This window comes from Schistocerca cancellata, chromosome 2 (assembly GCF_023864275.1).
Source record: "Schistocerca cancellata isolate TAMUIC-IGC-003103 chromosome 2, iqSchCanc2.1, whole genome shotgun sequence".
Taxonomy (NCBI): Eukaryota; Metazoa; Arthropoda; class Insecta; order Orthoptera; family Acrididae; genus Schistocerca; species Schistocerca cancellata.
In genome coordinates this window covers 661,654,234-661,667,444 of record NC_064627.1, presented here as the reverse complement: position 1 = coordinate 661,667,444, position 13,211 = coordinate 661,654,234, and the positions used below count along the sequence as shown (strand labels likewise).

At 43.7% G+C, this 13,211-nt stretch overlaps 1 protein-coding gene across 1 annotated transcript in view; it reads right to left on the bottom strand.

The window, feature by feature from the left end:
* Positions 1-13,211, bottom strand: part of LOC126162354 (nose resistant to fluoxetine protein 6-like) — a 346,588-nt gene that overhangs the window by 206,125 nt on the left and 127,252 nt on the right. Inside the window, exon 3 of the mRNA XM_049918807.1 lies at positions 3,713-3,930. Within this exon, the coding sequence (XP_049774764.1) occupies positions 3,713-3,930 (218 nt within the window). The remainder of the gene's footprint in view (positions 1-3,712; positions 3,931-13,211) is intronic.

Here is a 13,211-nt window from a genome sequence, read left to right as displayed (position 1 = left end):
ATGACTTGCGCTTTTTTCCAGTCGTTAAGTACCTTTCGTTGCTCAAGCGATCTAAGATAAATTACTGCTATAAAGGGAGCAAGTTCTTTCACATAATCTTTATAGAATCTTATAGGTATCTCATCTGGTCCTGAAACCTTTCCACTACTAAGCGATTGTAGCTGCTTTTCAGTTCCGCGATCGGTTATCTCAATATCTGCCATTTTGACGTTCGCACGACGATTGAAAGGAGGTACAGTGTACCGATCTTCCGCGGTGAAACAACTTCGGAAGACCGAATTGAGTATTTCTGCCTTCTCTCTGTTATCTTCCATTTCGGTGCCGGTGTGGTTGCTGAGAGGATGAATAGATGATTTTGATCCATTACTGATTTTACATGCGACCAAAATCTCTTAGCGTTTTTACTCAGGTCGGTTGACAACGTCTTACTTTCTAAATCATTAAATGCTTCTCTCATTGCTCTCCTTACGCTCATTTTCGCTTCGTTCAGCTTTTGTTTGTGAGCTACTTTTTACTTCTCTTGAATCTGAGATTAAGTGCTCTTTGTTTACGTAGCGCTTTTCTAACACGGCTATTAAACCATGGTGGATCTTTCCCATCCCTTAAAAACTTACTCAGAACATTGTTGAATTTTTTCCATTTGTTCTCCACATCTTCGTTCTCATCACCGAATATTTGATGCTGACTGCTGAGATATTCTGAAATTTGTATCCTGTCACCCTTGCTGAGCAAATATATCTTTCTCCCTTTCTTAACATTCCTTGTAGGACCCGTCGTCATAGAAGCTGTGACAGCCTCATGATCACTGATACCATCCTCTACGTTAACTGATTCTTTTATTTTAGGTCTGTTTGTTGGCAGGAGGTCTACGACGTCACCCTCACGTGTTGGTTCTCTAACTATCTGCTCAAGGTAATTTTCGGACAAGACATCCAGTACAAGGCCGCACGATACCCTGTCTCTTGCATCAGTTTTGATGGCATAACACTCCCAGTCTCTACCTGGCATGTTGAAGTCACCCCTTATTACAACGGCATTATCAGGAAATTTACTAATGATATTCTGCAAGCTCTGTCTGAAGCGCTCTGCAACTACAGATCCTGACCCAGGTGGTCTATAAAAGCATCCGATCACCATTTTTGACCGTTCTTTGAAACTCAGTTTCCCGTAGATTAATTCACATTCGGAATCCGTGATAACCCCGCTAGATATTGTCGAATTTTCTTACTGCAATAAACACACCGCCACCATTGGCAACTAACCTATCCTTACGATAAATATTCCAGTCTGAACTTAGAATTTCGTTGTCACTGACGTCTGGTTTCAACCAGCTTTCTGTTCCCAATACTATCTGTGCATTATAACCTTCAATATGCAATACTTATTCTGGGACCTTTCCCTGGATGCTCCTGCAGTTTACTAAAATTATATTAATGTTTTGTACCTCTGATCTACTAGGACCAAGTTTCTCTGAAGTCGCTGTGGCTGATTTAACAGGCAAATCATCTTTTATCCCAAGACAGGGGTTCTCTAACCTCACGTACTCCGCTACCCTAATAGGCGCTTCCTGCGTGTAGTGCACGACTGACCTATTAAGGGCAACCCTGAAATTCTGCACCCGATAGCGGAGGTCGAGAAATTCGCATCCGATACCGCCGCAGAGTCGTCTGAGCCTCTGGTTTAGACCTTCCACTCTGCTCCAAAGCAGAGGACCGAGATCAACTCTGGATACGATGCTACAAATAGGCAGCTTAGCCTGCATCCCGCGTGCATTACTAGTTGCCTTCACCAAATCAGCCAGCCGCCGAAAGGAGCCGAGAATGGCCTCAGAACCAAAGCGGCAGGCGTCATTCGTGCCGACATGTGCCACTACATGCAGGCGGTTTCACCCAGTGCGCTCGATAGCCGCCGGCAGGGCCTCCTCCACATCACGGATCAGACCTCCCAGCAAACATACCGAATGCACACTGGAATTCTTTCCCGCCTTGCCTGCTATCTCCCTGAGGGGCTCCATCACACACCTAACATTGGAGCTCCCAGTGACTAGTATACCCAGCCTCTGTCTCTTCTCCGGACTGGCAGGAAAATCGACCACTGGCCCAACAGGAGAGGCGTTCCGTGCTGGCTCAGAGTTATCATCAACACCGGGAAGCACCTCGTGCCTGTTGCTAAGAGCGCACGGCCTGCTCCCTTTTTCGCCTTCCACCCAGTGACAGGTGAACCCACCACAGTCTGTCACCCTCTATGGGGTGTGGACGTACCGGTCAGATGTTGCGTATCGGAAGCCGCAGTGATGTCCGGGCCACCAGGGGATTCTAGTATCACGAAAGGTGTCCCAGGTGGTCTCGTTACTGGCGCCCCAACGTCACCGCAACTTCGAGCATTAGCTAGAAGCTTGTAGGCGGTAGCAAACGCAGCTTCCAGCTGTTTACGGACAGCAGCCAGCTCTCCCTGTGTCCGCTCATAATAAGCACAGTCCCTAGCCATATCATACTACGTATAAAATAGATATAGGGTCTCAAATGGCACTTCTGAGTTTGAAAATATACCAAAGGAGGAGATAGTAACACTAAAAGTTAGTGTGCAGATTTCTCACTGGACTCTGAGACCGCAAGCTATTAAACAGAAATAAATTTCTCTACACGGAAAATTTACAACAGGATGCCGCCCTACACAAGAATATTCTCAAGACTTACGCAAAAAACAAAAAAATACCATTACTTTTCTAACCACTAGTCTGCACAGTAAAATACACACGTACAGTTCACTTCTTTGCAGAATCACGTGAACAAAAAACAAAGACTAAATTAAGGTGGGTAGGACGTCAAAAGGGCTGACTTCAAGAAGGAGAGGCACCACAGGACATTTTAATTTGCACTGTCTATACTTTTACAAATAAATTCATAAAACTTTGTCAGCTTGACCAGGAAGGATTCAGGATTCACACTCATAGCAGTGGAAGTTCAAAAACACGAAAAAATAATAACTTTTAAATGTGAAATTTCATGATTTTTTTCACTTACTGTTGGCTGCAGTTGTTGCTATAGGTACACATTTCTTCATAAGTAAGAGAGATTGTTCTATGAATTTTGCACAGCTTACAAACCATACTTACAGGTGTATGAAACTCTAGAATTTATTTAATCTATGGAAAAATGAATGGGCTGTTACGTTTTAAACTTCGTGTTCGAGAAAACTCGAATTTTATAGTTAATTACCTCAATTTTTACCACAGTTTTTAACAGATTTGGGAAATTCTAGAGTTTCATACACCTGTAAGTGTGGTTTGTATGCTGTGCAAAGTTCATCGAAGAATCTCTCTTACTTATGAAGAAAAGTGTACCTATAGCAACGAATGCAGCCAATACCAAGTGAAAAAATGATGAAATTTCACATGTAAAAAAATTTGTTTTGTTATGTTATGAGTGTGAATCCTGAATCCTTCCTAGTCATTCTAACAAAGTTTTATGAATTTATTTGTAAAAGTATAGACAGTGTAAATTAAAATGTCCTGTGGTGCCTCTCCTGCTCCAGGTCGGCCCGTTTCACGTCCTATCCCCCCTTAATTTACAGTTTATCGCACAAGTGCTGCTGCTGCTGCTCTGCTGCGCCTCTTCTCGGCGGGCTGCTGCTACATTGAGTGCCGAGCGCGGCAGCTAGTTCCCGCCCAGTGATAGAAGGTATAAGCGAGGATTCAGCGTAGCGCACTGACCTGCAGCTTGAGCCAGGCGGACTGGTCCTGCTGGAAGGTGTCGCTGTAGGGGTCCGTCGGCAGCGGCTGCGGCTCGGCGGGCAGCGCCTGCACCTGCGGCAGGCAGTACTGGCCGCGCAGCTGGCCCGCGCCCGCCGAGACGCACTGGTCGAAGTGGCCCAGCTGGTACACCGAGCCGTACAGCACGCCGGAGGGCGCCTTCACCGACGCGTCGTACACTGCAACCACAGGCCGCCGTCGAGCATTAGCGAGGCTGCCCAGCTACTCCACCCACGTAAGCGCCATTGCTACCAGTAGCTCCGTCTGCCTTCCGCTGCTGCACACTGCAGGCTAGACACCGAATAAAAACAAAAATGTGGATGGCCGGACAGTATTTGCACCACAGTCCTCTAGAATGTGAGTCTAGTCATAATACTGGGCCACACTGCGTAGTATAGGAAATACGACACCAAACTGGAAATGCGAGAGCTCTGAAGCGCATCCACCAGTAATCTGTCTGGCTTGTTTACTGTGATGCCTATGTCCGCCAGCTTGATGAAAAGATCGGATACGGAACTCGAGAAGAAAGAGTAATAATTGTAGTCACTACCTCCTCCATACCGTCTTCTGACAGCGTTCAATAACTAGTACAACACTTTTTTCTCGGCTAATTTCGGTTGAATAAAAGGCGTAATTTGTCGTGGGACATTGTGGAATATTCCAGCTTCAGCTCCTATTGTTCCATGAGGATCTGATGGCACTATATGTAGCCTCGAAAATGGCATCTATAATCCAGCAGAGAGCTGTCCCTGAGTTTCTTTTGGCGGAAAACCAGAGTAACGCAGATATTCACAGGCGCTTGCAGAATGTACACTGAGACCTGGGACTGAACAAATGAACAAAAGCATGGTGAGTCGTTGGCGAGGCGTCTGTCCTCATCGCACCAAGGTCATGCAAACCTGTCCCATTTCTCGCGTGCAGATCGGCCGCACACAGCTGTGACTCCAACATTGTTGGAACGCGCGAACACTCTCATTCGAGGAGATCGACGGATAACAGACGCTTCGTTGCTCAGTTAGACGTAGTGCTGACACACTCGTCCACCAGTTGGCCTACGCAAAGTTGTGTAGCCCTCAGTAAACTGAAGAAACGACTTCAGCGTGTTCATTCTCACAAGAATGTGAACGAACTTCTCCTTCTCCATGACAAGGCAAGGCCTTACACAAGTCCGAGGAGCTCACAGAATTTCACTGGACTGTTCTTCCTCATCCACTCTACAGCCCGGATCTCGCACCTTCCGACTTCCATCTGCTTGGTCCAATGAAGGATGCACTCCACAGGTAGCAGTACGTGGATGACGGGGAGGTTATTGGTGCAGCGAGACGTTGCCTCCGATGTCTACCGATACAATGATATCACATGAGCATACAGGCCTTCTCAGTAAAGTGGCGTAAGGCCGTAGCATTGAACGGCATGGGGACTATGTTGAAAAATAGCGTTTTGTAGCCAAAAGAGTGGGAAATAATATGATGTACTGGAATCCCGAATAAAACCAATATGCCTTCAGAAAAAAAATTGGTTGCCTTACTTATTAAACTCCCCCCTCCCGGAATTCAGATACACCTCCCGGTATAGGCAAAGCGTGAACAATGAACAATCTTCAATCGTTAATGAATTAAATCAAATTTCGTTTGTAGCTGAATTCTCAGGACTAGGAAGATGGCCCCACACTAGGTGTGAGCATGACTCCTTCATCCAGCAGGCCATTGGGCGGTGGACATGTTTGTGTACTAGTACAAAGCACAGCCAGCTATGCTTCCCAATGCTATGGCGGTGGAGAGCTACAGAACACATCTTCTTGCTTCAGGCTGGTAATACTAACGCTGAGATGTCGCCTGGTACTTGCAAGACATGTCCTCCTCTTGTGAACTGGTGAACTTGTTGGTTACAAATGTGGAAATTCTTTGCGCATAGGTATGCTGAAACTAAATGGTACTGAGGGTGATCAATTACTTACAAGCTTCTCCTTTTCTTTGTAAGGACTGAATTTCCTCATGTTGAGAAATGAGAAGGAGCGCCTGTTTTATTTGGTAAAAACTGTCTGGAGCCAAGAGAGCTCAAAAAATTCTTTATTTGCAAACAACCGGTTTCAACAGACTTTGCTGTCATCTTCAAGTCTTCAAAAATTTAAAATGTGTTCATTTTGAGTTGGACCTCAAGCCAAGTTGTCATAGACATAAAATGAAGCACATTATATAAAGGCTTTTGGAAAATGAAACATAAAAAATCAGGAAGCAGTTTGTGCACATGGCCATGTCCATACATGTAAACGCTCAACAGATGATTGTTACATCGTAAAAATACACAGTACACAATAAAATGCACAGTAGCACATCTGTTTACTTTAGCTGGACATGTTATAATCATTGAAGATAGACTTTAGACGCCGTATAAAGTACAGCTCAAACCCATGTCCCGTTAGGGTTTGATATGTTGAAGTGAGAGATAAACCCTTCTCTTGGCGAAACTGAGTTCTCAAGCCATACAGAAACGTTTTCAAAAGTTTTGTTGGGAACTTACTTCGGAGAGTAGATCTCTACTCATCTCATTGGCTGACCATGAGTTACCCGTTTTGATTGGTGATGGTGGTAAGTTCCTATGGGATCAAACTGCTGAGGTCATCGGTCGCTAGGTTTATACACTACTTAATGTAAATGAAACAAACTTACGCTAAGAACAACACACACACTCATGCCCGAGGGAGGAATCGAACCTCCGACGGGGGGGAGCCGCACGAACCGTGTCAAGGTGTCTCGGACCACGCGGCTACCCCGCAAGGCCATTTTGATTGGATGAGGAAGTTCAGGTGGAGCTGTTTTTTCGCAGAATGCTCGGGCGGGTAGAAAAGCCAAGTTTTGCGGCACGTTATCTCTGATTTCAGATCTGATTGGATGCAGCTGCTCTGACTCTTGGTTCAAACTTCAATCGGGACAAGTGCTGGGAATCACTGGTATCAGACTACAAAGGGGCACGGATGCTGCCCGAAGACGTTGAAGGCAACGTTTGACTTGCTTCGCTGGATACGACGTGGGTCCAAGTACGCGTTCGTGCCCTAAGGGGATTTTCTCGAAAGCGCGAGATTAAGTCAGTTCCTTGCCAACTATTGCACCAATCCCTTGTCCGATTCGCGAGTGCATTTTACTTTTGTGAATCGTGTCCACACGTTGCAGTTAACTTTCTGGCATGTCTGGTTAACATCCCCTTCAGATAACATAACCACGCAATTCTTTCCGCTCATCTCGGTAATTTCATTCGTGCCTTTCCGGTATGCAGACGACCTACCCATAAGCATTTAAGATACACTACTGGCCATTAAAATTGCTACACCACGAAGATGACGTGCTACAGTCGCGAAATTTAACCGACAGTAAGAAGGTGCCGTGATATGCAAATGATTAGCTTTTCAGAGCATTCACACAAGGTTGGCGCCGGTGGCGACACCTACAACGTGCTGACATGAGGATAGTTTTCAATCGATATCTCATACACAAACAGCACAGCAGAAGACCGGGGTTGCTTGGTGAAACGTTGCTGTGATGCCTCGTGTAAGGAGTAGAAATGTGTACCATCACGTTTCCGACTTTGGTAAAGGTCGGATTATAGCCTATCACGATTGCGGTTTATCGTATCGCGACATTGCTTCTCGCGTTGGTCAAGATCCAATGACTATTAGCAGAATATGGAATCGGTGGGTTCAGGAGGGTAGTACGGGACGCCGTGCTGGATCCCAACGGCCTCGTATCACTAGCAGTCGGGATGACAGGCATCTTATTCGCATGGCTGTAACGGACCGTGCAGCTACGTCTCGATCCCTGAGTCAACAGATGGGGACGTTTGCAAGACAACAACCATCTGCACGAACAGTTCGACGACGTTTGCAGCAGCATAGACTATCAGCTCGGAGACCATGGCTGCGGTTACCCCTGACGCTGCATCACAGACAGGACCGCTTGCGATGGTGTACTCAATGACGAATCTGGGCGCACGAATGGCAAAACGTCATTTTTTCCAATGAATCCAGGTTCTGTTTACAGCATCATGATGGTCGCATCCGTGTTTGGCGATATCGCGGTGAACGCACATTGGAAGCGTGTATTCGTCATCGACATACTGGAGTATCACCCGGCGTGATGGTATGGGGTGCCATTGGTTACACGTCTCGGTCACCTCTTGTTCGCATTGACGGCACTCTGAGCAGTGGACGTTACATTTCAGATGTGTTACGACCTGTGGCTCTACCCTTCATTCGATCCCTGCGAAACCCTACATTTCAGCAGGATAATGCACGACCGCATGTTGCAGGTCCTCGACGGGCCTTTCTGGATACAGAAAATGTTCGACTGCTGCCCTGGCCAGCACATTCTCCAGATCTCTCACCAATCGAAAACGTCTGGTCAATGGTGGCAACTGGCTCGTCACAATTTTCCAGTCACTACTCTTGATGAACTGTGGTATCGTGTTGAAGCTGCATGGGAAACTGTACCTGTACACGCCATCCAAGCTCTGTTTGACTCAATGCCCAGGCGTACCACGGCCGTTATTTTGCCGTTGTTCTGGGTACTCACTTCTCAGGATCTATGCACCCAGATTGCGTGAAAATGTAATCACATGTCAGTTCTACTATAATATATTTGTCCAATGAATACCCGTTTATCATCTGCATTTCTTCTTGGTGTAGCAATTCTCATGGCCAGTAGTGTATATTCTAAGTGAGTCTTCACCATGTTCGTTAACAGTTTTGTTTATCCACCGTACCTGAGGATTCTGTAAATTTCTTTTACTCGTTTGCTCACGTGAGATATTAAATTGAGTAAATATGGACTAATTATATCTTTCTTGTACCTAGGTAATCCCTTCTACCTAATATTTAAATAATTAATGCACCCATGGTTCACTCCCGAGGGCTGTTTGCGTTATCCAATGCGAAATTTTAATGCTAGGTATTGAACTCACGGGTGGACATTCTGAATCGGCATAGTACAGACGGTATCAGATGTTAAACCGCGCATCTAAGTCGAAGCCTACATCAGTCTCTTGCACCTGTATACAAGTTATTAAACATTTTGCCTCTCCTGTGCTAGCACACAGTGGGGGTCCCCAGAGCAACGAAATCCGTCCACTTGCTGGAGCTGACAGTCAATAACTGGAAACACAAGGAAAAAGTACACCGGTAATTCAGACAACCGTATTCTGATGCAGGTTGGTTTGAATATAACGTACACCAACCTAGAGAACGTAGGAATGTTACTCATCTATGGAAAATATAAGTTAGCAGTAGCAGTTTTAAACGATGTTGTGTGTACAGTAATGTCAGTCCTAGACTACAAACTGGATCACTATTAATTTTCTTTTATTGCTGTTGAAGTCAGGTGAAATGTTACTCAAGCCGAGGAACTCTGCAGAGAACGATACCCTGACTAGAATCCACATTCCCGACAGACGTTTTCTCGTCTTCTTGTGGCGCTTCAGGAGGCAAGAAAATTCAACCCAGTGCAACACAACAGTCCTAGAATTACGCGCAGACGAAGTCGCTAAAGTTACTGTTCTCTTTTCTGTTACAATGAATTCACACGTCAGAACATAACTAGAACGGGAGATTGATATTCCTAGAGCAATGTACAGTCGTGCTCAAAAGTATCCGAACGACCTGAATTGCATTTCGTCTGATCCGCATGCAACCCACATAACGCAGCTGTCTAGCAGGTCCTCCAATCGCTACTTGGTACAGTCGTTTGACTATTGAAAATGGTTCCAACAAGTCACCACTAGAAAACACTGCTCTGTATCGCAATAACTCAAGATGTAAAGTAATACCACAATACTAGAAATATCAGGGAACACCTTATCACAGATAAGAATGTCCTAAGAGGCTTATAAGCTCACATTTATTGCAATAAATGAAATACCTGAAATGTTACCACCCTCATTATTACGTCAGATAGGTAATGCACGTAATATGTTCGTCGTATTCATGATTTCCTCTTCAAAGTAACATAGCGTACTTGTTATTTAACACAAAATGACATTAAAAATTTAAGTTATTCACGAGCAGCTAGTTGAGAATATGGATGAACTTCAAATGACACGACGAACCGTCTCGTTCTGCATATGGATTCAACCCCAGGTCATGCAGAATAAGCAAAGATTTCGTGACTGACGGACACTAACAGTCATTCCTGACTAGGCATACAGAGAGTAATATACCTCGATTTTAGACAGTATCAGTTAGCAAATATCAACTTTAAATTACATAACATAAACATTTTTAACGGACGCGAGTTCCTACGCGGCATCTATTGTCCCTGTTAACCAACTACGAGAGATGTTAAATATTGCTTCTTCACAAGTAGTTTACTTGAAATACCGTGAGGTAAAGCTTTGTGTTGGACAGGGATTCGAACCCAGAACCTAATCGGATTGTTATCGAAGCACAATCAACTGTGACATATCGGATTTTCTCGGCCTTCCTAGGACTCCAACTAACTTCTGCGACATGTTGTTCTTTTCAGGTTTAATAGACGGCCAGGCAGCAGATGCATCTCGGAGCTTTTGTATTATGGATGGGGAGAGCGCATCGTGCCAAAATAGCCAGAAAAGTATTCTCTACATTAGCTGTTGTCTGGTAGTGGCATTTTATTCTTTTTCAAACCTTGTTTGACAGCTTTAACTCAGAACTAGTTTTCTTCATCCATGTAATCAATAAACTGCATGTGCATTGTCATACTGTTATAGATAACATCAGAAAATTCGCATATATGGTTGATGATTAATTTCTCTCTCATGTTTAGTATTGTTTAACAACACTAAAAGAAACCTTGCGAAAATTGTGCACTGTATTATAAGAAATGAAATAAAACTACCAACGATAACCTTACGGCGAAAGTCTGTTTTAATGAAACTGAGTATCTGTACACAAGCGTGCCTCTATCGGCACGCATTAGTAAAACACTAACCACTTAGATTTCGATTGCGTCTGTGTTTAATTGGTAGGCTGTGTCATACTCGACAGACATGCAAATGTGGCATTTCATAAATGAAGTTATGTATCCCTAGAAGCTCAAAATTTGCTTGTCAGCAGCGGTAAGAGGCGTTACCTGTTGTGCAGCATTGTTATTTTTTCACTATTGCGCATTATGAGCTGAAAGTATTTTCTTACGATTTGATTATCGATACATTTCCTTCATACTTATCACCCTGGCATATGAGTCTTAAGTGAAGAACAATATTGAATTGCGTATCGTTGACTGTCAATTCGAATTTCTTCAGAGACGCTTGTATTGTGAAACAGCTTCGCAATCAGAAAGTCGGGATCTATGACCATTAACACAACTTACTGAGTCGAGCTGCCAAGGGGATTTTATGTGTGAAGGTTTTCTTCTGATTTCGTTACAGCATTTTTTCTGGAAATTCTCTGCTCCATAAAATAAACCACGCAAAAATATTCGAACACACTGGTCTTTATCACGGTTAGAACTGACGACTCCTTGAACCGATGCAACAAGAGACACAGGCGTTACCACGGGGCTACGGACACACTGCTGCCGCCGTCCCATTCTGTTCATGGTATTGGTCGCTCAGTCTCATAACGTATCGTGAAAGGTAATAAAAGTTGTCACTTATGTGAAGAATAGTATTTCTTTAGCCAAAAAATTGAATTTTCTGTCTCAGTGTCTTAGTTTACATGAGGATTATATAGCACGAGTTATTCAAATGGAAAGGGAATATCAAGTAAATTTAGCGAGTCAATTCAGTACCATACGCGGAAGTGATTGCACTGTCACAGTGTTGCCAAATGTTTGTGACTATGTTGCCAATTCTCAGCTGTGCTAGGAACAGCTCTGCAGCGTTATAGGAGCAGAATCTCGTGCTCGTGTCATACGAGGATACGGAGAGGAGGCGCGGGGTTTGGTTAATATGCAACGTTTTCTCCTACCAGTTGTGCCAAACATTCAGCTGTGTAATCTTTCATCACGATTACAGTTTCCCACAAAATATATACGAATAAAACACTTACCTTGTTTTTTTGTGACAAAAGATTATTTCAGTACAATAAAAAGTCTTTGGAAATCAACTTTGCCCACCTGTCACGAAAAGTAAGATAACAAATACTTTGCACCTCGAAATCGATTGCATCTATGCGCAGTCTTGTGATCATACTAGTAGACTTTCATGAAATGCACGAGAATGTAGAAAAATGTTGGTGCGAATGGAAGCTGTAAGAAACACAGTTAACTAACTATTCTGTACCCCGTAATAATCAATTCATTTGAAAATTCAGAAGAGAAGAAACTAAAAATTATGCCCATTAAGACAGAAACTAAAGTGCAGATGCGGGCACTGTGCAGATCTGCGCTTTTTCATCTTCAGATCTATAAAAAGGGCTCTGAGCACTATGGGACTTAACTTCTGAGGTCATCAGTCCCCTAGAACTTAGAACTACTTAAACCTAACTAACCTAAGGACATCACACACACCCATGCCCGAGGCAGGATTCGAACCTGCGACCGTAGCGGTCGCGCGGTTCAGATCTATACAAATAATGTACACTAACCAGCGTATTCATTGCTTTCGTAATGTTTCCCTCTCGTTTAGTCTTCTAATGATGAACTGGATCCACACCCATGAGTCTGATAGTTTCTTTGTATCCTTCCATCTACTATTTTTGTGTGTTATTGTTCGGTGTTCAAAATGAAAAACATTGTGCCTGCTCTCACAAGGTATTGAAACGAGGTCGCAAGAAGGCTAACGAACTATAATCAAAATACAGTGAGACGCCAATTTGTCTATCATCATGGTGTTAAGTCGACAGAAATAGTTGGATGCAATTGCCTGCATCACCGGCATCCCATTGTCGTCTTCTCTTATTGAGATTTTCATATAGCCCTGAACACAAGATGCCGAGATAAATGTGTATAATCTCCGTGACGAAACATCCCACATTCCATTCATCCTGATCCATTCGTTACGTGCATCTGCGGCAATGAGTGATAGGAAAGCTGTCGTGAGGTGACGAATAACAATAACAATGGTAGTAATAACAAATCAATAATCAAGGATGTTTACTGCATTACAGACGATTAACAAAATAACCAAGAAAGGCTGTGTTTAATTGGCGCACTGCGTAGGTGTTCTTACCACTTTGTTACTGAATTCTGTTCTGGTTTGAAGAGAGAAAAGAAAGAACTCTGTAGCCATACATAACGCTAGTACAACGAGATATTACCTATCAACTATACTTGCCTTACATCACGAGACGAACATGGCGTCACTGAGCTGATATTTGAAATACATTCCTGTTTTCTCTCTCTGTCTCTCTGTTTTTATTTTTCTTCTTCTTTTTTGAAAAAAGCAGCGAGAAGCGCGAATAATAAGGAAGTAGGCATATAACCTGTTTACAGTTATTTTCATCGGAATACATAATGCAAAAATACAACTTTTAAGTGTATTATTGCGTAATTCC